This window comes from Scophthalmus maximus, chromosome 21 (genome assembly GCF_022379125.1).
Source record: "Scophthalmus maximus strain ysfricsl-2021 chromosome 21, ASM2237912v1, whole genome shotgun sequence".
NCBI classification, from domain to species: Eukaryota; Metazoa; Chordata; class Actinopteri; order Pleuronectiformes; family Scophthalmidae; genus Scophthalmus; species Scophthalmus maximus.
This window is the reverse complement of record NC_061535.1, coordinates 15,395,001-15,420,000: the sequence shown is the minus strand read 5'-3', so window position 1 is coordinate 15,420,000 and position 25,000 is coordinate 15,395,001. Positions and strand designations below refer to the sequence as shown.

At 47.2% G+C, this 25,000-nt stretch overlaps 4 protein-coding genes across 7 annotated transcripts in view; 2 read left to right on the top strand and 2 right to left on the bottom strand.

Moving 5' to 3' along the window:
- Positions 1-3,621, bottom strand: part of LOC118291180 (uncharacterized protein C18orf63-like) — a 13,676-nt gene extending 10,055 nt beyond the window's left edge. The window contains exons 1-2 of one of the 4 annotated variants that reach the window (XM_035619201.2): positions 3,410-3,621; positions 2,965-3,088 (exon numbers count right to left, since the gene is read on the bottom strand). In XM_035619201.2, the coding sequence (XP_035475094.2) occupies positions 2,965-2,975 (11 nt within the window). In that variant the 5' untranslated portion in view covers positions 2,976-3,088; positions 3,410-3,621. Of the gene's footprint in view, positions 48-394; positions 576-2,964; positions 3,089-3,409 lie in introns of those variants that run through there. The other 3 variants (XM_035619204.2, XM_035619202.2, XM_035619203.2) reach the window with 3 other exon arrangements.
- Positions 1,942-5,406, top strand: LOC118291187 (cytochrome b5). The gene is made up of 5 exons (XM_035619227.2): positions 1,942-2,154; positions 3,463-3,591; positions 3,683-3,712; positions 4,522-4,556; positions 4,723-5,406. The coding sequence occupies exons 1-5, from the start codon at positions 2,032-2,034 to the stop codon at positions 4,805-4,807; spliced, it is 402 nt and encodes a 133-aa protein (XP_035475120.1). The 5' UTR covers positions 1,942-2,031; the 3' UTR covers positions 4,808-5,406.
- A 1,559-nt stretch (positions 5,407-6,965) lies between these two features.
- ppp1r3g (protein phosphatase 1 regulatory subunit 3G) lies at positions 6,966-8,411 on the top strand. The gene has a single exon (XM_035619226.2). It carries the CDS (start codon positions 7,032-7,034, stop codon positions 7,845-7,847), a length of 816 nt encoding a protein of 271 aa, XP_035475119.1. The 5' UTR covers positions 6,966-7,031; the 3' UTR covers positions 7,848-8,411.
- A 1,724-nt stretch (positions 8,412-10,135) lies between these two features.
- The window catches only part of LOC118291188 (LYR motif-containing protein 4A), a 16,235-nt gene continuing 1,370 nt past the window's right edge, over positions 10,136-25,000 (bottom strand). Inside the window, exons 2-3 of the mRNA XM_035619228.2 lie at positions 20,694-20,814; positions 10,136-10,733 (exon numbers count right to left, since the gene is read on the bottom strand). Coding sequence (XP_035475121.1) covers positions 10,686-10,733; positions 20,694-20,814 — 169 coding nt within the window. The 3' untranslated portion in view covers positions 10,136-10,685. The remainder of the gene's footprint in view (positions 10,734-20,693; positions 20,815-25,000) is intronic.

Here is a 25,000-nt window from a genome sequence, read left to right as displayed (position 1 = left end):
CAGGAAAGAGATTGAACGACAGCAAATACTTCTCTTAGCTAAAGATGGGAGAGAACGGAACGAGGTCTCACTCTGACGACATACGTATTCAGTTACATAGGTTTTGTGCAAAGTTCCAAACCCTCAGCTGTTATGTTGAGACGCTGATGAAGATTCATTTGTTTTCCTCGCATTTATCTTCTACCTTCTTCATATTCAATCTTTGCGTGTCTTTTTATCTGGACGAAGTTCATCTTTGAAACAGTAAACCGGGTGTGGGCTTTTTTTTCTACTGTGGAGTGACAGTACTGTGTCAAAGACGATCTTTGGGTTCGAGTCGGCGGGAAAACGCCGGGAAAGGAAAAATAAGACGTTTTTTTCCGGAGTATTTTGTCGATTCGTCTCCGTTTGTTACCGGTTACACGAGTCAGGTGGGTGTGGAGCTGCGACCCGCCCTGACGCGCTGACTCCGGCAACGAACCGGTTTCCTTGGGAACTTCCGCCTCGACGTCTTCGTCCACAGGAACACCGGTGATTGACAGGGCGACGACCAATCAGAGACGTCCTCGAGTCTAAAGGTAGGACAGCGAACGACCAATAGCAGCGCTTAGAGGGGGGGGGGGGGCGGGACCCCAGGAGCTGATATTTGAGAAATGCCGTCAGAAGAATCACAGTCTCACCGGAAACCGAACTGTTGCCCTTCAAAATAAAGCATTGATAAAGTCCACAAAAAGGATTTCCGCAGTTCTCAGAACAACACAACTCGTGTGAAATGCCTGAATAGTGTCAGACACATTGAAACACACGGTCACAGATGTTAAAAGTGAAGTAATTTAGCTGCGACATGAATGAGTCAGTATTAAAGGGACAGTTCAGTGATTCTGAAGTGGGGTTGTATGAGTTACTTATGCATAGTTCATATGTCACCTCATGGAGATGGAGATCAGATGTCATTTAACGGAGTTTAAATGTGCAAACGTAAACGTCTGTCTGGCGGAAAACTGAAGCAGTGGAAAGATATTTCCTTTATTGTACTATTGAACGGCTATGTTCATTTTTTTTAAGGCAACGTTTTAAAATGTGGCGAAAAATAGGTATTTGGGCGGTCCCCTCTGCAACAGTGGGACTGAGACTTACGCTACTTCCACTTCTCCTCCAAACTCCATTAACTGACATCACTGATCACCATCTCCATAAGGAAACATGTTAACTATGCATAAGTAACAATACAAACCCACTTCAAAATCACTGAACTGTCCCTTTAAATGTAGGGAAAGTAGAAAGTAGAGACCGGAAGTCGCGTGTCTCACTCCGTGTAACTTGACGAGCGGTGAGGTTTTTTTCAGCGTTGAAACTCGGGACGTGACTCGAAACTTCCAGAGAGAAACTGGGCTCAAAGTTGTCGCTGAGTCCCGAGTCCGACTGACGCGGTGCGATCATCCGACCCGCGTCCCTCCGACCCGCGTCCCTCCGACCCGCGACCCGCGACCCTCCGACCCGCGACCCGCGTCCCTCCGACCCGCGTCCCTCCGACCCGCGACCCGCGACCCGCGTCCGACCCGCGTCCCTCCGACCCGCGTCCCTCCGACCCGCGACCCGCGTCCCTCCGACCCGCGTCCCTCCGACCCGCGACCCGCGACCCGCGTCCGACCCGCGTCCCTCCGACCCGCGTCCCTCCGACCCGCGACCCGCGTCCCACCGACCCGCCTCCGACCCGCGTCCCTCCGACCCGCGTCCCTCCGACCCGCGTCCCACCGACCCGCCTCCGACCCGCGACCCTCCGACCCGCGTCCCTCCGACCCGCGACCCTCCGACCCGCGTCCCTCCGACCCGCGTCCCTCCGACCCGCCTCCGACCCGCGTCCCTCCGACCCGCGTCCCTCCGACCCGCCTCCGACCCGCGTCCCTCCGACCCGCGTCCCTCCGACCCGCGACCCGCGTCCCTCCGACCCGCGTCCCTCCGACCCGCGTCCCACCGACCCGCCTCCGACCCGCGACCCTCCGACCCGCGTCCCTCCGACCCGCGACCCTCCGACCCGCGACCGGCGGCTCGATGGGGGAAGAGGAGGAGACGAAGTTCTTCAGGCTCGAGGAGATCGAGGCGCAGAACTCGTTCAAATCGACCTGGATCATCATCGACCACAAAGTCTACGATGTCACCAGGTTCCTGGAAGAGGTGAGGAACCGCCACAAGACAATATTCATATTTCATATTCATAAGAAGTTAAAGTAAATGTCTTTATTCGTCTGGTCAGACTGAAGTCAGTTTCAACGAGGCCCCAGGGGGCCAATAACCAATAACCAATAATCAATAATCAATAACCAATAATCACTAACCAACAACCAATAACCAATAATCAATAACCAATAATCAATAATCACTAACCTACAATCAACAACCAATAACCAATAATCAACAACCAATAATCAATAACCAATAATCAACAGATACGATGCAGGTTAGTGTATCTGATTACATTTAAAGAATATAGTGTCTGATCGAGACTGGATTTATTTTTAAAGATCGATACAGATTACTGATTTTAAAACTATATTTTAGTTTAGATCGATAGAGATGGAGATTCCGGTGAAAAAACACATGAAAAAATTTACAATTTATACAGAAAAACAAATGTAAATAAAAACATACGAATTGCACAAAAAAAATAGAGAATGAGGAAAATAAATGAAGAGAATTTACATGAAATATTAAGAGTTAAATAGAAAATAAACATTCAATTTTTTAATCTTTTTTTCATGTAGGAAGATGAAGCTTGTTCTGTATTTATAACAATATGTTATTTAAAAACATTCCTCGACAGTCAGGAACCTGTCGGGCTGAAGAGTTGATCAGTTGATCTGGTGATTATTATCTCCATCTGTTATTTAATCAGTTGATCTGTTGCATCTCTACGTGTATCATAAGAAACGTTGTTGTCCGTGTTTGCCGACTTGTGGCTCAGAACTCTCCCCTAGTTTCTCTGACCTTTGACCCATCACCTCGATCGGGGCCGGTGATTCGCTCCAGGTTGAGGGCGTGTTGACCAATAGTTAACCCGGACGGCGTCATGGTTCACTCGGGGACAAAGTGAATCCTTGGCAGGACTCGTCTGTGATGAGGCCGACGCCGTTCATCATTCAGCATTAACGTGGCGTGTGTGAAGACCGTGAGATGTGGTTGAGAGCCCAGAAAGAAGAAGAAGAAAAAACGTCAGTGAACCTTTGAGGAGATAGTATTTTTTGCCACAGAGAAAAAGAACAACATAGAGGCTGCGACTAAAGATTACTCACTTTCTCCATCAATCGATTTCGTTGTTTGGTCGTTTATATTGACCACCTTACAGCACAGACACACACACACACACACACACACACACACACACACACACACACACACACACACACACACACACACACACACACACACACACCTGTTTCCATATGAAGATCCATTTGTAATGTGTCGGGTCGTTTCCTCGCGCAGCACCCGGGAGGAGAGGAGGTGCTGAGGGAGCAGGCCGGAGGAAACGCCACCGAGAGCTTCGAGGACGTCGGACACTCCAGTGACGCCAGAGAGATGGCCCTCGGCATGGTGATCGGAGAGCTGCACCCGGTCAGTGTGTGTGTGTGTGTGTGTGTCCACTGATACTTTCAATGCAGCTGAAATCATGAAAATAATTGTATTTGTGTGTGTGTGTCGGCAGGACGACAGAGACAAGATCGCTGAACCTGTGGTAAGTGACACCTGACGTGTTTTCACCTGAGACTGTATATAAAGACGATCACTGACTATATAAAGACGATCACTGACTATATAAAGACGATCACTGACTATATAAAGACGATCACTGACTGTATATAAAGATGATCAGAGACTGTATATAAAGACGATCACTGACTATATAAAGACGATCACTGACTATATAAAGACGATCACTGACTATATAAAGACGATCACTGACTGTATATAAAGATGATCAGAGACTGTATATAAAGACGATCACTGACTATATAAAGACGATCACTGACTGTATATAAAGATGATCAGAGACTGTATATAAAGACGATCACTGACTGTATATAAAGATGATCAGTGACTGTATATAAAGACGATCAGTGACTGTATATAAGACGATCACTGACTGTATATAAAGACGATCAGAGACTGTATATAAAGACGATCACTGACTGTATATAAAGACGATCAGAGACTGTATATAAAGACGATCACTGACTGTATATAAAGACGATCAGAGACTGTATATAAAGACGATCACTGACTGTATATAAAGATGATCACTGACTGTATATAAAGACGATCAGTGACTGTATATAAAGACGATCACTGACTGTATATAAAGATGATCACTGACTGTATATAAAGACGATCAGTGACTGTATATAAAGACGATCACTGACTGTATATAAAGACCATCACTGACTGTATATAAAGACGATCACTGACTGTATATAAAGACGATCACTGACTGTATATACATGTATATATATGTATTGATGAATCTGATGTGTGTCTGTTTTACAGGAAACACCAGTGACAATTGTGAAGGAGGAGACCAGGTACACACGCACGCACGCACGCACGCACGCACGCACGCACGCACGCACGCACGCACGCACGCACGCACGCACGCACGCACGCACACACACACACACACACACACACACACACACACACACACACACACACACACACACACACACATACCTCTCGTCTCCGTTGCAGCTGGTGGACCAACTGGTTGATTCCCAGTCTGATGGCGGCCATCGTCACACTGATGTACCGCATCTACACTGCGGAGAGCGAGTGACGTCATCAGACTTGCAGCAGTGATGTCATCAACACACACCGCAGCCACATCCCCAGTCCTGTGATAGACAGCTGCTCCAGCCAATAGCAGAGAGGACGGAGGCTGTGGCTCCTTCCAGCTGTGCGGACCAACCACCACCTTAGAGGAATCGTTGGCTTCTGTCCTACATTACCCACAGTTCATTCTCACGCTGTTTAACCAACCAATCAGATGGCATTATGTAAATGAAGTTGTTGAATTCACTGTGACATTTTTTAATATGGATGTTTTCATAAATATCTTGTAGAAATGAAGATGTATATGTAGTTGTAACTTTTTAAATCTTTGTCGCTGAATGTAAACCAGTTTGTAATTATGCAGTCGGAGCATCGTGACATCAAGTGACCCTGAGGTCAAGTGACCCTGAGGTCAAGTGACCCTGAGGTCATGACATCACGTGACACTGAGGTCATGTGACCTGAGTGAAGTTTGATTCCCCGGAATCGTAATAACATTTCATATTCTCCGTCCTCCTGTCGTCACGTCGCTGCTCTTCAGATTCACGTTAACGTTTTGGCTCCACTTCCTGTGACTCTGCAGTAAAACATGTTTGTTCCAAACTCTGCAAATATCCTTGTTTTTGTTGTTGTTGTTATGTTTTCCTCCTGACACATCAGATTATCTTCATATTAACGAACATCAGGCTCCAACGACGCAGACGCACCAGGTGATGGGTTTATGAAAAATGACGTCCATCGTTAATCATCTGTCCTCACGTTCACACAGGGAAATACTTTTCAGCCTCGTTGCAGTGCATGCTGGGAAGTGTTTGCCGGTAAACTATAAACCAACTGAGCTCGTGAAGCAGTTTGAACCTGAAACTGACAAACGGATCCAGTTGATAATGAATGAAGAGTTAATCTGGTGTTATTGATTATGGGATTCCATAATTCCGCTCCTTTGTGTAGCGGCCATCTTGGTGGTTACTTTGATCAGAAGTAACCATGTTATTAAATGTGTTAAAGTTAAACTGAGCCAATTCATGGATAATAATGACAATAATGATTAAAAACATTTTCTCACTCTGGGTTGAGTTTGAATTTAAAAACTCTTTAAGTTTATTAAATGATTATGACTCATTTTTTAGGTGATAAAAGTGGTGCTGACCTGCGGCGCCACCTGGTGGAGTCACATGTCAACACCTCACAGAGATGTTTGAATGTTTCCTATGTGATTGTCTTTAAACAGGAAACTGGAAAGAAACTGACTCTGTCTCTGAGATGTTGTAAAAAACTGGAGGAGGTTCTTTTCCTACGTCCTCATCAAGTCTCCGTCACGTTTCCTTTAACCTCACGACGTGTGAAGACAGATTTTTGAAGTACTTTGTCCTACTCAAGTACTTTTAGTCAAGTCCTACTTAAATACTCCATACAATTTGAAACTGTGTAACAAACTCGACCAAAGAACAAAGAGTCAGTGATGAAGAGTCAGTGATGAAGAGTAAAGAGTCAGTGATGAAGAGTAAAGAGTCAGTGAGGAAGAGTCAGTGATGAAGAGTAAAGAGTCAGTGATGAAGAGTCAGTGATGAAGAGTAAAGAGTCAGTGATGAAGAGTCAGTGATGAAGAGTAAAGAGTCAGTGATGAAGAGTCAGTGATGAAGAGTAAAGAGTCAGTGATGAAGAGTAAAGAGTCAGTGATGAAGAGTCAGTGATGAAGAGTAAAGAGTCAGTGATGAAGAGTCAGTGATGAAGAGTAAAGAGTAAGTGATGAAGAGTCAGTGATGAAGAGTCAGTGATGAAGAGTAAAGAGTCAGTGATGAAGAGTCAGTGATGAAGAGTCCGTGATGAAGAGTCAGTGATGAAGAGTAAAGAGTCAGTGATGAAGAGTCAGTGATGAAGAGTAAAGAGTCAGTGATGAAGAGTCAGTGATGAAGAGTAAAGAGTAAGTGAGGAATGCATCAGGTTAAATGACGTCATCGTTACTCACATAGAATTATATTATTATGAATATTAAGTTATCCGACCCCTCTCCGACAATATTTCTTGTTGTTGAACACAAACAGGTGAAGGTTGAAGTTTCTGACGTTTCTGACGTGACTGTGCGCGCGCGCGTGTGTTTGGTGACGGTGTCAGCAGCACGTTGCCCCGGGGGGGGGGGGGGGGGGGAGTCTCTTCTCGATACAAGCTGCCCCGCAGCGGGACTCCTGCGGGACTCAGCACACGGGCCGCCAGGCTGCCGGGCACAGATGTCCCGCTCACCTCTCCACACCGGGGCCGAGGCGCCCTCCCCGGGCCGGTCCACGGAGAACGGCCTGGAGGAGGGGGAGGGGGAGGAGGGGGGAGACCTGGACGACGAGGCGGACGCTTCCCAGCTGGAGAGGTTCATGAGAGACCGGCGGAGAGCCAAGTCCCTGCCCGCCTGCCCGGCGCTGCTCCTGGACGCCGTCACCGGGAGCAGCGGGAGGAAGCGGGTGAAGTTCGCCGACTCCATGGGGCTGAACCTGGCCAGCGTGAAGCACTTCAGCTCGCTGGAGGAGCCGCAGATCCCGAGCAAAGTTCTGTCCCGGTACCGGAGCTTCCCGTCGACGCAGCAGCAGCAGGAGCTGCTGAACGACCTGTGCCACAGCTTCACGTCGAGCCTGGCCCCGGACCGGCTGGTCGCCCTCTTCCCGCAGCCCCGGGACACGGAGCGCAGAGTGCAGCGGCTCCGCGTCTGTCTGGAGAAGGTCACCGTCACCCAGTTCGACGTGCGGGGCCAGATCCGGGTGTGGACGCACTGCGCCGACAAAGAGGTGGGGGTGAGGTACAGCTTCAACAACTGGATGTCCTGCGTGGACGCGCAGGCTCTGGCCGTTGTGGCCGCGGACGAGCCGGGCCTCGTGGGGGAGCGGTTCTCCTTCACCGTGTACACGCCGCCCTTCATGGAGCCGGGCTCGGCCGTGCACTTCGCCCTGTACCTGAGGAGCGAGGCCGGGGAGTTCTGGGACAACAACGCGGGGCAGAACTACACCCTCAGTTACTGCTGCGCGCCCTTCGTCGGCGCCGCGTTCCACGACACCTGACCGGGGCGTGCGTCGTGCGTAAGAGGCTCTCCATCCGTGCGTAAGAGGCTCTCCATCCGTGCGTAAGAGGCTCGCCATCCGTGCGTAAGAGGCTCTCCACGCGCCCCCAGTGCAGACAGGAGCGCGCTGACGTGCAGCTGCTGTTTTCCACACGTCACGGTGTGTTGTGTTGAGTCTGATGACGTCAGCAGGCCAACAGCTGACCTCAGGGGTCGTTCGGTGTCTCTGTTCCTCTTCCTCCTGGATGTTCTGAGTCCGTATGGCTGCAGCTTCGTCTGCCGACAAGGGAAAAGTTAGGTGTGGATCAATTTCAAAATGACGTCGTGGTACAATAAAAGATAATTGACCTGATGTTTGGGGCCCAGTCGTGGAAACTGTCTCTTAAACAAACGGTCTCTTTGATGATGTTTAACTGAGGAAGACTGTGGGATGTGGTCGAGACCTCTGGATGAAGCTTGTGAACTGTCCTTGAGTAGATGAAAGACATGAAGCCGGATGTTGATCAGCAGCTGCTTGTTTTCTTTGGTTTGTGAATATGAAATAAAAATTAACTCGCACATCTTTTCTTCTTCTTCTTCTCTCGTTTCTTTGTGTTCGTGCAACGCTGACGACTCGGTTCGAAGGTTTGTTCGACAGGAACGACTGGTTTGTTTTACTACAACTCCCATGATCCCTCACTGCGTCACCACCTCCAGCGGAGACTACATTCTGTGCTTTTGAGCTTATTTCCTCCACTGGTTTGTTTGTTGGTTTTGTCATTTATCTGTTTGCTGGTTTGTTCACTCGTCAGCAGGATGAAAAGCTCCTGAACAGATTTACAGTGAACTCGTGGATCAAAGAAAGAATCCATGACATGTTGGTGGATCAGGACAAAGGGGGCGGAGCCAGGAAGGTTTTGGAACAAGTTCACTGATTTCACAGAATAATTCATGAAAACTATCAGACACATTGACTGACAGGTTCTGTGATGAGTCTGATTCTGATCCACTCACATTTAAGCCCCTCCATGATTTCCAGCTGCTTCGTTTCATTTATTATTTATTCTGTACGTGAGCGCAGCCACGGGTCCACCGACTTCACGTCACGGCCAAAGTTCAGAAGTCCGACGCCTCTGGAAATGGTCGTGTTGACAAACCCGAGCGCGTCTGTTTGGTCTGTCAACACCACAGGAATATTTCACATGAATCTCTCAGAGGCAACGTTTGTTTTCTCCTGTAATAATCAAATAATCATCCCGTGACCTCGAATTAACCAAAAGACACGTGAACGCCGCCTGACGGAGACTTTGTGTCCCCTTGTCCTCAGATCAAATGAGGCCTGAGAGCAAACAGCTGTTCCAGAGTTCAGAGGTCACCGTCCATCAGAGTTATGAGTTATGATGCAGCCTTCATATGGAAGGTGAGACCGCCGCTGCTATGCAACCGCAACATGGACGCCAATGAAGCAAACAGAATAGCAAGCTAGCAGGCGAGTGAGAGAGGGAAAAGACGAAGTTGTTGGAAATATTATAAACCACAACGAATAAAATGATGTCGCCATCAGCATGAGGTGATTATCTGACTTCTTCATGACGTCACGGTGGAGAAACATTATCTGATCAGTATCAGCTTTAGATTCTCTCCACTATCATTTGTTGACCTTTGACTCATCAGTAGACTCTGAAGCCTGTATTCTCTGTTCTGACCAGCAGGGGGCGACTCCCCCGGTTGTTTCTATAGAAGTCGGACTGTGAGCAGATGTTGCTCCAGACACCTTCCACAACTTTCCCTGTCGGCCTCCTGGAGGATTCAGAGAAAGTTTTACGACTTCTCATTTCATCCATAAGTTACTGATAATTTACTGAACCAGAAGAAAAAGAAGCGTTTATCAGACCCGACGTGTGTGTGTGTGTCAGTCTGATGAAACTGTGATCTCTGATTGAGCAACGTGATCTTGCAGTGTGTCTGTGTCTTTGTGTGGAACTGGGTCACTGTGCTCGTCCTCAAGTCAACAGACAAATCTATTTATAGCAGCCGCTAGAACCTTGTGGTCAGTGACCCGCTCCACCTGCACCTCCACCAAACGCACCTCTGAGCTCACTACGTCTACAGGCCTGAACCAGATCAACGTTAAATAAATGTGTCTGTCATGTGAGGTCGTTCTTGTGTCTGATGTTTGTTCACGTGTTCATGTTTCTGATCACTTTGCTTCTCATTAATTGATATAAAAATGACTGATGGTCTTAATATACAGTCTCTGATTGTCATCACCAACATCTGAGAGAAAAACAAACGTATAAATTAAAACACTTTGCTTCGTAGATTAATTTATTTTATCATTTCGCTTCTCAACTTTACAGAACAATAAAATAATCTGTAACAGCAACTAATTGTGCGTTAAAATATAAAATAACAATAGTTTTGAGTAGTGATTTCCAGGAGACAGAGCGCCCCCTGCAGGAACCAGAGGACAAGACGAGAACAGAAAAACTAAATGGTGTTAAATTATACAAACTCTTCCTTTAATCTACTTCTGATCGAGATAGAGATGAAACGACATCTTTGTTTATTGGACTCTTGTTGCCACACTGGATCAATAATTATCTGATCGGTTGGTCACAAACGGACGTTGGGAAACTAAAAGACTGTGATCGGTGCAGCTCGGACAAACACCTACACTTCCCACAATGCATTTCACTGCTCCACCTGCTCAGAGTGACGGGTCACGTGACACGGGGAGGAAGCTGGTCGAGACCTCAGGGCAGCGATTCGTCTCCGTGGTTACATCCTGTTGTTTGCTGGGACAGTCTTCTTCCTCCTCCTCTTCCTCCTCCTCTTCTTCCTCCTCCTCCTCCTTCTGTTACTCCACCACGATCTTCTGGGCCTCGTACATCATTCCTACAGAGACCTGCAGAGGGACACAGAGTTTGTCCTGAGGGTGGGGCTAGAGGACAGTGTGTGTGTGTGTGTGTGTGTGTGTGTGTGTGTGTGTGTGTGTGTGTGTGTGTGTGTGTGTGTGTGTGTGTGTGTGTGTGTGTGTGTGTGTGTGTGTGTGTGTGTGTTACATGTCCAGAGACCCTTGTCACTGTGTTAAGTCAATATTTGCTCGGTTGCCAAATAGAAGAACCAATTATGGTCGAGTGTGATGTCGCTGTACTGTTCGTACCAACCGTGTGTGTGTGTGTGTGTGTGTGTGTGTGGACCACAGTCCACAATTGATTTTTTTTTTCTCCTGTACAGACACAGGATCTTCAGAAAATGACCAGATATGACCCACGCACACGCACACGCACGCACATACACGCAAACACACACAAACACTGATGTAACTCAACAATATGATCAATACTTGTTAAAAACAGTTTCTCGTATGACGACAGCTGCATCGTTTTTATCTTCATCGGTGAGGACAGTGTGTGTGTGTGTGAGTGTGTCATGTGACTGCTGCACCACCAGGGGGCACAATCTGCTCACAAACAACTGATCTTCCACCATTGCTCTCTCTCTGTGTGTGTGTGTGTGTGTGTGTGTGTGTGTGTGTGTGTGTGTGCGCGCGTGTGTGTGTGTGTGGTCCTGATTGGACAGAGTGTGGCGTTGGAGGGAGGCGGGTGGCTCTCAACCAATCAGGTGTGAGGAGGCTTGGTCCCCATGTAAATTGCTGCGGCTGTGACTACGAACAAAGGGATGACCTCTCTCTACCTCTCTCTTACACATACCTACAGTACTTGTACTCGGGTACACGTGGAGGTACAGTACTTGTACTCGGGTACACGTGGAGGTACAGTACTTGTACTCGGGTACACGTGGAGGTACAAACCGTCAGACTGTTGTTTTTGTCATTTTCACTAATCTCCCAGGAAATAAGTGTGAGTGTGAGAGAAGATTATCAGTAACATCGTGGTTGTTTTGAATTTAATCACAATTATTTCTAATATTTCATGCTGGGGAATCGATAGTACTCGAACAAATTTTGCTCCCGATTCGTACCCAGACTCTCTCCTTGATTGCTGATCATTAAAACTGGTGATTGATTATTTGCGCGTTCAAGCGTCTGACGAACGACTCCATGAAAAAAAGAGTCGTGCGGCGGAGGGAAGGAAACGAAGGACGAAGAATCCTCACAGCGTTCGACTCAGGTCGTGTTCGGACACAATCTCTCAGATCACATAAAGATTTCATGTTTCAATCCAGTTGTCTGCAGTGTAGCTACGAAACGTCAGTTCCTCAACTCGCCACTAAGGGTTCTTCTTTAATTCGTGAACCGCCTGTACCTGAGTAATGAGGTGGGAAAACAACTACGCCATCAAGTTATTTATGTCACCACACGCACGCACGCACGCACGCACACACACACACACACACGCACGCACACCGCCAGGTAAGTGTATCTGTGGCAACGGCCAAAAATAAAAGTGAAGATGAAAAGTGAGGAGAAGAATAAGAAGAAGAAGAAACAAACCTCAGAGTTTGTTCGTGTCAAAATGAACCAGAAAGGGGGAGGGGCTACATCCACACTGATAAGGCTGTAATTTTTAAACTCATCATTTGTTGCTACGGTGACGCATGGCATCCAGAGTTTTCCAGCCTGTTGTGATAAAACGCCGCCGGTCCACGTGTCAGTGTGTTTCAGTTTGTACGCGATGACGCAGACGACGCCCGCGTTCTCTTCTCTGATTGGTTCTCATCAGTCACGACGAGCGCCGCTAACACTTCCTGTCAGTGACAGTTCCACCGTTGCTGTTCCTCCTTCAGAGGGAGTTTCTGTTACTAAGCAACTACTTCAGAAAAGGCGTTCAGAACTGGACCAAACTCTTCGTGGACTGATTTGATCTCTGACGGTTTCGTCTGTCGTCAGTGTTTTCATGTTCGGCTCGTCGACGCCGCAGAGCGACTTCAATCCGCCGGACCTCTTCACCGGTCGCCGCAGGGATCCTGCGTTTTGCTCAAGGACACTTCAGCGGGACGAAGGACGGCGTCTCTGCGTCAAACACGTCCTGCTGCTTTGTTTCACGCTAATCCGGCCAATTACAGCTCTCCGTGCTCACTCTTCCCGTTAACCTCCCACGTCTCCCTCGTTTGTCCCTCCCTGCCTCCCGTCGTTCGTCCTGCTGAGTGTCGGCGTGTGAAGGAGACGCCGCTGTCACACTCTCTTCCAGTCTTCCTCCTCCTCCTCTTCCTCGTCCTGCAGCTGCATCCTATGTGTCGAGCGCTGCTGATCCGAGCGGCCTCGACTCCTCGTCGATGATTCACACGTGTTCAGGATCTTTACAGCTCTTTTTACGAAGTGTGTCTTCTCTGCAGCTCTCGTCTATCACAGAGGAAGAGATAGAACTAAAACCATAGAACCTTAGTTTGGAACGTCTCAGTGAAGCATCTGTTCTTTACATTATATCCTTCACATATTCTATATTCTAATACCAGTGTCTTCATAAAAGACACATGTCTCTCAGACATGAACGCAGAAGAAGTGACGAACGCAGCATGAGATCGTTCTGAGTCAGACGCGTTCACGACAGCAGGAAAACCTCCGGAACGTTCTGTGGCGTGTGCGTGGAGCAGCGGGAGGCAGGACGTCCACTCGCTCGCTGGGAATCCTCCAGGAGCATCTTACGAACTTCTACGGAGGGAAATCAAGGAGCTGGTCGTCGTCTCTGACCTCACAGACTGTACCCGACGTAGCACCGCTGACTCCGGTGCTACGTCGGGTACGGGGGGGGGTTACAGCGTGTCGCGTGACGGACGGTTACGCCGCCCACAGATGTGATGTCACGTTTATTCGCGACAGAGTTCCACAAAGGACAATCTGAAGGTTCCTGCAGCAGTCGTGTCAGAAACATGGTTTCACTTTGTGACACTAACGTCTATAAACTGAGATTAGATTTACACTTTGTTCACTCGTTCTTCTGCTGCTGCTCCGTCTTCTCTCTCTCTCCTTACGGTTTCAGTTCAGCTGAGATTTGAAGGATCCTTATTGGCATCGCTGTGGAAAGTCACCGCCGCCAAGGCAACGCACAAGTCTATTAACGCTGATATGAGAATATTGATCTTTCCCTCTCTTTGTCTCCTCTCGTCCGGTCGACCATCCATCAGTCCAGAGTCAATTTAAATTACAAATCGGAGCAGAACCAAACGGCTTTGAGCCAAATTGTAATAAAGAACTCCACGACGTTGTGTTATAGATAAAGTGAGAATAACTGTAGGAACTGACGGGACTCGACGCTGCTCGTGTCCATGGAAAGAGTTCTTAAGTTTGTTGAAGTAGTTTTCAACTCGTCATTTGACGAGCAGCACGAAGCAACTTCTTTCATCACGTCGGGAGTTTTCCGTCTACGACGCTTTTTCACACCAGGAACGTTCAGCAGCGGGACGTGACGAGATTCTCACATGGACTTTTTGGACGTTGTGTTGGGGATTTGGGGGAGTGAGTAGGAAAAGTTCTGGAGAACATCCAGAGCGACATCAGAGGACATCAATGTTCAGGACAACGTCCGGATGGAAACACGGAGCAAGAGAGAATCTGGATCTGGACGAAGGGGGCGGGGCGCTCGCTCGCTCACACACACACACACACACACACACACACACACACACACACACACACACACACACACACACACACACACACACACACACACACACACACACACACACACACACACACACACACACACACACACACACACACACACACACACACACACACACACACACACACACACACACACACACACAGGAGTACTGCAATGAGAACCTCCCTCTGCTCTCCCTTTAGTGTGTGTGTGTGAGCGCCAGACATTTTAAAAAGGGGCCAACGGGATGTATTCATTTACACATCCCTGTTACTGTGTGTGTGTGTGTGTGTGTGTGTGTGTGTGTGTGTGTGTGTAAGTGAGTGTGACCTTGGAAATCCCGTTTACTTAAGTCCCACCCACCAGCTGTAACGAGCTCGACTGCTCGTCTCTTGTCGTCTTAGTTGGCTACAATGAATAAAACATGTTTTTAAAGCCCCGCCCTTTTCACATGCTCGCAGCCAATTAGCTGCTGTAGCACGAGGCCCCGGCGTCGGCCGATCGCGGTGCAGTCAGAAGAGTGATTAAAGTGTGATTAAGCTGCGATGTCGTCGTGGCCACGCCCACACGGGAAAGACACAAACGCACGGTGACGAGGAGGTTTTATCTGAAACGCTTCAGTTTCTTCACCGCAAGTCTTTTCACTCGGTGCATTAATTAGGGAGGAAGAGGGAGATGAAGGGGAACTCACAGAGAGAGAGTGTGTGTGTGTGTGTGTGTGTGTGTGTGTGTGGAGTTCCCTCTCTGGCAGCCAGACTCTGTGATCTCCTGTTTCAGTCCGTCGCTCCGAGAGACGGAGAGAGGAGGCAGAAGAAGAAGATGAAAGGAGGAAGAGGAGGAGGAGACACGGAGGACAGCTGGTTAGAAATTGTTACGCTTCCATTGATCCGTTTCCTCATTCACGCACCACCATCTTTTATTTTATAATTCCAGATTGTTCTTTTTCCTCTCTCAGTTTGTTTGTTTGTCAGATCCGGGGGAAGACAAGACAGAAAATCCTTCTATAATATAATATTATATAATATAATATAATAATTGATATATTAATGTAGAATTGATTCAGTTTGATAAACTCTGAGGTGATGAACTTCAGACCTGACTCACTATCGATTAATCTGTCGATTATTTTCTCAGTTAATTGATCAGTTGTTTGGTTCATAAAATGGTGAAAAATGTGGATCGTGTTTCCAAACTCCAAGACGATGTTTCGTTTTGTTCACAAACCAAAGATCTTCAGTTCACTGTCACAGAGCAGCAAAGAAACCAGAACATATCCACATGTAAGAAGCTGAAATCAGAGAATATGACTTTTTTCTTTCTTAAAAACTACTTGAACGATGATCAAAATAGTTGGCAATTAATTTAGCGCTCGATTACTAAACGATCAATCGATGAACTGTTGCAGCTCTAGTCGTCTTCATGACGAGCTGCTTCCTTTTTATCGACCCCCAGAAAGGTATAAGAGTTAGTTTCAGTCTGTCACAACAATCCATAATCAATATGTCAGATCTGCTGCTGCTCAGCTCCTGATCGATGATGTGACAAATTTGAAGCTGCCACAAAACCCCCCCAGAAAAAACACAAACAGCTGATCACTGTAACTCCAGGAACTTTGGAATGAAGAAAACTAAACTTGGTTTAGACTGATGAAGGATTTTATCAAATGTAATAATTGGATTTGACACAATTTGAGGCAGCGCCACAGAGAAGGAGAGGAAGACACACACACACACACACACACACACACACACACACACACACACACACACACACACACACACACACACACACACACACACACACACACACACACACACACACACACACACACACACACACACACACACACACACACACACACACACACACACACACACACACACACACACACACACCTCGATGCGGCCGCACTGAGGAAAATGAGAAAGTGATTTTGAGGGAAACGAATCGACGGACTGGTTTGGCAATCTGCTGGAGGAGAAACAGACTGATGAGTGGAGAGGAGAGCGAGTCCTTCAGTCAGAAGATATGAGATGAAAGTCCACTTCAGGAGACTCTGATCCACATGTGGCCGAGGACGTCTGGTTCACGGGTCCTTTGTTTCCGACGGTCAATAACAACCACAACGAACCGTAACCGAACGAAACGCAGCATTTAAAAGTGTCAAAACAAAGACAATATGTGAGATGTTACGTCCGCCATCTTTGGAAATCCAGGAGACATGACAAGACACGTGCAGGCATGAACGAGCTCATCCTTATTGTGTTCTCGGCCACTGACAGACCTCTGACACCGGAGACTGACAAACTATCTCAGTCCACAGGAGATGAGACGTCAGCAACAAGGTTCTCGGGAACATTAGTCACGGGAATGTTCAACACAACGACTGTAAGTAAAGATGGCCGACATTACGGCTCCTCTGAAGTGAAGCAGAATCGTCACGATCGCCCCCTGGTGTCTGGCTTATATTGAAAATTTGTCATATTGAATTTTTCTTGGCAAGTTTATAACACAGGATAAAACTAAACCACAGGTTCTGTGAGAAGCTCATGCTGGATCATCGCTGCTGTCGCTAGTCCAACAAGGTTGTTGTTGTCGTCTACGCTGGAGATAAAGATGAAGATGAAGATGAAGAGCGTCTGTAGACGTTAAATCCTCGTCAAACCTCCAGATCAGAAAACACTTCACCTTCTCTTCCTCCTCCTCCTGTGTCTAACTTCTGTCATTGCATCACATTGCCTTCTGCAGTCAATGAATTTCATCATGCAGTATCTTTCTGTGTGTGTGTGTGTGTGTGTGTGTGGAGTCATCATTACATCAGATCCCGATTTCTAAGAATAGACGAAAAGCCGACAGATGAAACTCACTGTATATTGTAACGTCCACGTTGTCGTGTTGAGGAACGAAAACGCTATAAAATCACATCTCACTTTACAAAATCTGAAAATCAAGAAACAATCATTCTGATCGACTGACAGAGTCGGAACATTTCCTCCTGGAATCCTGGCCGGTCCAATCACAACCAATTATCTGTTAGTGGGCGGGGTTTATACCACGACGCGGAGAGAAGCGACTTTAGTGAACAACCAAGATGGCCGCCGCTGACGAACGAGCATTTGACTAAAAGTACCTGATCTTTTCACATTTCTCCCACAAAAGCCACAACACTGGTTCACAGACGTTATGGAATCATCATCACAGACGTCACAGACACACGTCCTCTCTGCTCTGGTCTGTCGCTCAACAGATGTCACATGATCGTTGCTCTCACTTCTTGTTGGTCCACACGTGTCCAGAGGCGTTCTGCCCTGAGTCCGTCGGTAGACGCCTCTTGAAAATGGAAAATGAACTGAGAGGTTCCAGACTGATACGCCAGGCTACCGAGGAACCTTTCACACCTGCAATTTTGATTCGGACCAAAACCCAAAAGTCCGACGGCCCGGACCAAAACAAGGTGTGAAAGAGTCCGAAGACTACTTTCTGGAACAATCCACCTTAACGTCAACAAAATTGTTCCGTTTTTTTTCCACATCTTCCAATATTCATGCCACTGCTCATGTATTAACTGCCATAAACCATTTAAAAAGTTAATATCAACCCAGCACTGAATAACTTCTCCTGCTACAGCCTCAGTATAATGTTTTATGAGGAAGAGGAGGAGGAGGATTAGAACCCGTCTCGTCTTTATCCACCTGAACAGCTCTCTCCTCTATAATAGTCTGTTCTTGCAGTGTGTAGTCAGATACGGTGTGTGAGTGTGTGTGTGTGTGTGTGTGTGTGTGTGTGTGAGTGTGTGTCTTAAGCTCGAGAGGCAGTCAGGTGTGGAAGCGGCGATGAGGGCGTGGGATGTCTGAGGGCTGGAGGGAGGACACGCCTGGGGGATATTCCACAGATGGAAATGTGGAGGAAGAGCAGGAGAAGGAGAGGAGGGGGAGACGTGAGGTGAAGAAGAGGAGGAGGGGATGAAGGCCGTCAGACATGGTGTCGCCTGGTCTTCTAGTTCAGGCTTTCCAAAAACCCCTGGTTTCTCTCGCTGAGAGTGAACGAATAACAGGAGAAATCCAGCTCGATGTTACCACAAAAAAGAAAAGAAGCTCCATATTGTGCATGAGAAGCATGAGACTGAGCCTGTACCACACACACACACACACACACACACACACACACACACACACACACACACACACACACACACACACACACACACACACACACACACACACACACACACACACACACACACACACACACACACACACACACACTTTGATGAAACTCTGGCAGAGGAATAATCCTGTGTCACTGATTATGTGTCTGGAACATTGTTCTCTGACAGAAACCACAATAGAAATCTTTATGTGGCAAAAATAATAAATACCCAGAGTGAAACTACACAACAGCAGAAACACGTATTGACGTTTCTTCAGGCTGAAGCAGCAGAATAGTTACAGATCCAGCCCACATGTTGTATTTGGGCTCCTGTGTATTAACTTTATTTATCCAGCCAGAGTTTCATGAGGATACCTGAAGCTCTAACTTAGTGTTCACAGCTATGTGCGACGCTCTTTGACCTGCCGTCTCTCGCTCTCACACACCGACCAATCAGCAGCACAAATGCATCATGAACTGTCTTTAACCGACTCGTTCACGCTGACCAGTTCTCCGCTTGACTCCGCCCCCGACACAAACCGTCACGTGGTTTCACCTGAACGTCGAGATCGGAGCAGCTGGGATTCTGTCGATGGAGCAGCTTCTCCAGGAAGCTGCTCCATCGACAGCTTCATCTCAACTGAGCCGAGATGGCCGAAGGCTGTGTGACACCTCTTCAGAGGCTAACGCCAACATACACACACACAATGAATCCATAACATTAAAAAGTCCTACAAATAGAGTATTTCTGTTTCTGTGTGTGTGTGTGTGTGTGTGTGAGAGAGAACATCAGTTCATCAAGTCCACTTCCTCCTCTTCTCTGCTCTACTTCCTTTCTTTCATTCACATTTACAGGTCTTTTCTTTCCATCTCATTGCAGCTCACAACTCCCTCTCTCCCTCACACACACACACACACACACACACACACACACACACACACACACACACACACACACACACACACACACACACACACACACACACACACACACACACACACACACACACACACACACACACACACACACACACACACACACATTAAACACAACACGCTGGTTTGGTTTCTCCTCCACTGACCGAGGCAGCGCTGCAGCTACAATCCATCATCTTTACTCCCTAACTAACTTGCACACACACACACACACAATTAGGAATGAACTAAACTTTTTCAGCTCCCAGTCAGTGATGTAGAGACACGAGCAGCAGATTCATTCACTGATCTCGACCGTTAACGTTCCTTCATGCTCTTTTACAAGGCGCTGAGACGCCATGATTGACAGCTGACACTGACTCCAGATTGGTCGTGAGCGGTGTTTGCGTGTCTGTGTGGGCGGGGCCTCGGAGACACGGCCCCACTTGTGCGTTACACCTTATATAACCCCCTAAGCCTCGTTCGCGGCCTCACAGTGCACACTGCATCGTCACGACTTCTTCATCCCCTCAGACTGAGGCCGGACTGGACGCCGCAGTGACTCGCTGTTGCCTCTTGAGGTTCAGAGTGGTATTACGAGACGCGTCACTAGCATGCCAAACCAGCTAGCTGGAGAAACTTCTGCAGAGAGACCGTTTTATTTGAGTATTTTCATATCCTCTCTTTAGTGACAGTAAACACTTCATCTGATTGTTGTTCAGATTTATTCCATTTTCTCCTTCGTCTTGATCCGTTTGTTATTTATTTATTTCTTTTTGAAATGTGTTGTTGTCATTTCAGTGTCACTATGTAAATGTGATCATTAAATATGACTTAAAGAGTCGACTGACAGTCGGACTGTTCGTCTGCTAATAGGGACAGACACACACACACGTATATTATTAAGTGCGTGTGTGTGAGATGAAAAAGGCAGACAGACAATCCTCTGCTGGGATTGGCCCAGAGTCTGCTGATGCATTATGGGAACAAAGTGACCGACAGTGAGGTGATTAGACCAGAGCAGCCGTGGTAATGAGGGTGTGTGTGTGTGTGTGTGTGTGTGTGTGTGTATGTGTGTGTGTGTGTGTGTGTGTGTGTGAGACAGGAGGGGGCAGTCAGTAAACAGCTGTTCCTCTGCATTCTATTCATCCTGGTTAGCCTGAGCCTACAAACAGTGTGAGTGTGTGTGTGTGTGTGTGTGTGTGTGTGTGTGTGTGTGTGTGTGTGTGACAGACCTGTCTCTGTATCAGTGCCAATGTCCGCTGTCCCTCCTCCATCAGCCTCTCCACAGTTCTTGGATCCTCTATTTTCCTGTTGGCCCTGAAGGCATCACGCACCCGCCGCAGTGCATAGGTCCTGAAACACACAAACACACTTTGGTTTCATTCAATCCATCTGCAGCGAAGAAGAAAAGAAAACAAAGACAGGAGAGAACAACACAAAACCCTCGGAGAGATTTATGAAAGTAAAACAACCACACAAAAATGTGTCCGCTTCAAAAACCGCCGAGATCTAAAAAGTGACCGATTCATCTGCTCCCTTTAAACCTAAAGTAAAAAAATATATGTTATTAAATCCATAAATCAGAATTTGTTCCTGCCGTTCACTGAACCTGAAGACCGTGACTGGGTCACAATTCTCTCTTTTGTTACAACCACCATGACAAAAGTTCCAGTTTCCAAGGAAACGACGTTCCAGTAAAAAAATAAAGTACAGCCATTATTAAAATAAATCATGTAAAAAAAACTTGGTTTGAACCACGTTGAACTTTGGCTAAAGTGCGGAGGAGATTGAGGTCTTCACGGCAGCTGCTGTGGAATCTGAACGTGGGCGTTAGAAATCAGAAAAAAACATGGAGGATTTTCTTTTCACTTTGTATTTTAAGAATAAACTTGAAATAAAGACGACTCCTCTGCTCGATCGGACCCAGTCAGAGGAACAACTTACAGTTACACGAGCCGTCGGAGTGTTAATAATCATAACCCGGCAGTTTATGATTTTAAACATTCCATAGTTTACGTTTGTCCATTAGCAAAGAGTTCAGTTGGCATGAATGTGACTGTGTTTCACTGATGTGTTCATGAGCTGGACGAGAAAAAAATTCTTAAAAATCACTTAGAGCCCCAGTGTGTAATATTTGTACTTCTCTGGCGCCATCTGGTGGTAAAGTTGCAAACCTTCAACCAACTGAGCGACCGACAGGGGACACTTGTTTCCGTCAACGTCTGAAAATCACCGTGAACGCGACGTATTCTGGAGCGTTTAGTTCAACAACCGTATTCAACATGAGGTAGAAACATGGAGACTCACACGGAGGTCGGCCCGGCTCATGGAACTAGATTTAACTTCTGTGAATAAAGTTCTTCTAAATATTACACACTGGAGATTTAAATATTAAAAGTGAAGTTTATTTTCATCATTTTGAATTTTTTCTTTTTCGGGCATTTGATATAATTTATTCTGGCCACTTTAGACGTGTCTCTTGGTCTCATTTAGATTGACGGGCCATGAAAGACAAGAAATGAACCTTCTTCTCACACCATCGTTCTCCTTCCTTAAATCTGTGCACGAATGCGTCACTGGAACTTCACAGGGAATTCTGTCGTATGATCTTCGGAAGACGAAAAGAAGAGGAGGAAGAGGAGCGAGAGAGAGGAGATTTCCACATTTACTCATTTATTAGAAGCTTTTGTCTCGTCCTGATGAGTTGACAGCTTTTTACCACACACACACACACACACACACACACACACACACACACACACACACACACACACACACACACACACACACACACACACACACACACACACACACACACACACACACACACACACACACACACACACACACACACACACACACACACACACACACACACAGGGGAGAGTTATTCTTAGTGCAGAAGAAGAGACAGAATTAGTCTGAGCTCGCAGGAAGTTGAAAAAACACAGAATTAGTTTGTTTGTTGTTGTTGATCCAGTGCAGAGCGATGACCTCATTCAGACAGCGCCCCCCTCTCACAGAAGATCAATCCTGCCGAGTGGAAACTGTGTCTAGTTTTCATATGATTAACTTTTTCTGTTGCAGATTAAAAACCTGGTCAGTGTCATTTCACACATCTGCTGGAGCTGATGATGGAACATGCCAATGTATAAAAATGATTTCTGCGTTTCTGTTCTCGGTTCTGTTTTCTTTACTCGTGTTCCGTTTCCAACATTCTGTTTTTCAAACTCTACGACCTTTTTCCTCCCGGAGAAGTGCTGCTGTTAACGAGAAAGAGAGAGAGGGAGGGAGAGAGGGAGGGAGAGAGACAGACAGACAGAGAGAGAGAGAGAGGGAGGGAGGGAGACAGAGAGAGGGAGAGAGAGAGAGAGAGAGAGAGAGAGAGAGAGAGGGAGGGAGAGAGACAGAGAGAGAGAGAGAGAGAGAGAGAGAGAGAGAGGGAGGGAGGGAGACAGAGAGAGGGAGAGAGAGAGAGACAGAGAGAGAGAGAGAGAGAGAGAGACAGAGAGAGAGAGAGAGAGAGAGGGAGGGAGAGAGATAGAGAGAGAGAGAGAGAGAGAGAGAGAGAGAGAGAGAGAGAGGGAGGGAGGGAGAGAGACAGAGAGAGAGAGAGAGAGAGAGAGAGAGAGAGAGAGAGAGAGAGAGAGAGAGAGAGAGAGAGAGAGAGGGAGGGAGGGAGAGAGACAGAGAGAGAGAGAGAGAGAGAGAGAGAGAGAGAGAGAGAGAGAGAGAGACAGACAGAGAGAGGGAGGGAGGGAGAGAGACAGAGAGAGAGAGAGAGAGAGAGAGAGAGAGGGAGAGAGAGAGACAGAGAGAGAGAGGGAGGGAGGGAGAGAGAGAGAGAGAGAGAGAGAGAGAGAGAGACAGAGAGAGGGAGGGAGAGAGAGACAGAGAGAGAGAGAGAGACAGAGAGAGGGAGGGAGGGAGAGACAGAGAGAGAGAGAGAGAGAGACAGAGAGAGAGGGAGGGAGGGAGGAGAGAATAGAGCCTGCAGCAGCGTCTGGCAGATTCAGGTCGTCCTGCAACGATCCAACAAGTTCACTCACACAACTGCTGCTTATGAAGAGAAGAACAAAACAGACTCACTGATGATGACGTTTTCTTTTTAAATACAAAACTGTCTGTCTGTCTCTCTGTCTGTCTCTCTGTCTGTCTCTCTGCCTGCCTATCTGTCTGTCTGTCTGTCTGTCTGTCTGTCTCTCTGTCTGTCTCTCTGCCTGCCTATCTGTCTGTCTGTCTGTCTGCCTGTCTGTCTGTCTGTCTGTCTGTCTGCCTGTCTGCCTGTCTGTCTGTCTGTCTGTCTGCCTGTCTGCCTGTCTGCCTGTCTGATGGAACATGGATCAAGAGAGAATCCAGTAAATGTTGGTGTGGAGCTGGACAAAAGGGGCGGAGCCAGAAGACTGGACTGAAGTGAAGGTCTGAGCTTCTGCTGAGCGACGTTCTGGTTCATTCTGTTCAAATTAAAATCAATCAGATCGGTCGATCAGTCAATCGATCAGTCACAGGTACTTCTCCTGCTCTGACGGTCGAAGAGTTTCAAAGCATCCCAGGTGCAATGCATGCTAGAACATGTAGGACGATATGTGTGCCAGCAGCAGACGGTCAGTGTTAGTATTGGTTGACATGTCGACCTGCAAATGCATCAACATCAGGACCACACACACACACACACACACACACACACACACTTATTTATATTATGTGGACGGACAGCAGGCAGCAGCCATTTCTTATTTGGCTGTTCAATAATTCAACACAGCGGCGGTCGACATGAAGGCAGGCGGAGAGCGGCGGCTCTCTGATGTCCGTGCAGAGCGTCCTGTGTTGTGACAGCTGAAGGCGTTGCCCCAAACTCACCCCAGCCACCCACATCCACCCACATCCACACACACACACACACACACACACACACACACACACACACACACACACACACACACACACACACACACACACACACACACACACACACACACCAACACACTCTTTACTGAAGCAGTGCCTCATGAGGAGTCACAGGACAGACTTAGTTTTATTGTTTTAATAATAACTCTAAATTGTACTTTTTTTCTTCTCATTTCATGTATTGAGCTTTGACATTATTGTAGAGAAATAGCATACAGCTGGGCTATTCTTTGTAGTTGCATTGCACTTTCCCACTTCCCTGATTTAAATTCCACCTGCTTTCGTGAGCATATTTTCCTTGTAGCCACATTTTATCAATCGTCAACCACAGTTTGTTTTAACTTATCTATAACAATATCACACAATAGACACAAAAACATGAATAGAGTGCCATCATTAAAGCAACATTAGAGGGAAAATACAATGAAATGACCTGCTACAGGGCCACTGAAACCTCCCCAACCACCAGAACCTCCTCAAGGTCCACGAGAACCGTTTAAAGGTCCAAAACTAGATCTACAACATTCTCAAAGACGTCGACAAACTCCAAGCGGTCCTCTAGAACCTCGTCACTGACCACAACAACCACTTAAAGGATCACTAGATCCTCTTTAATCACAGCTAAGATCGT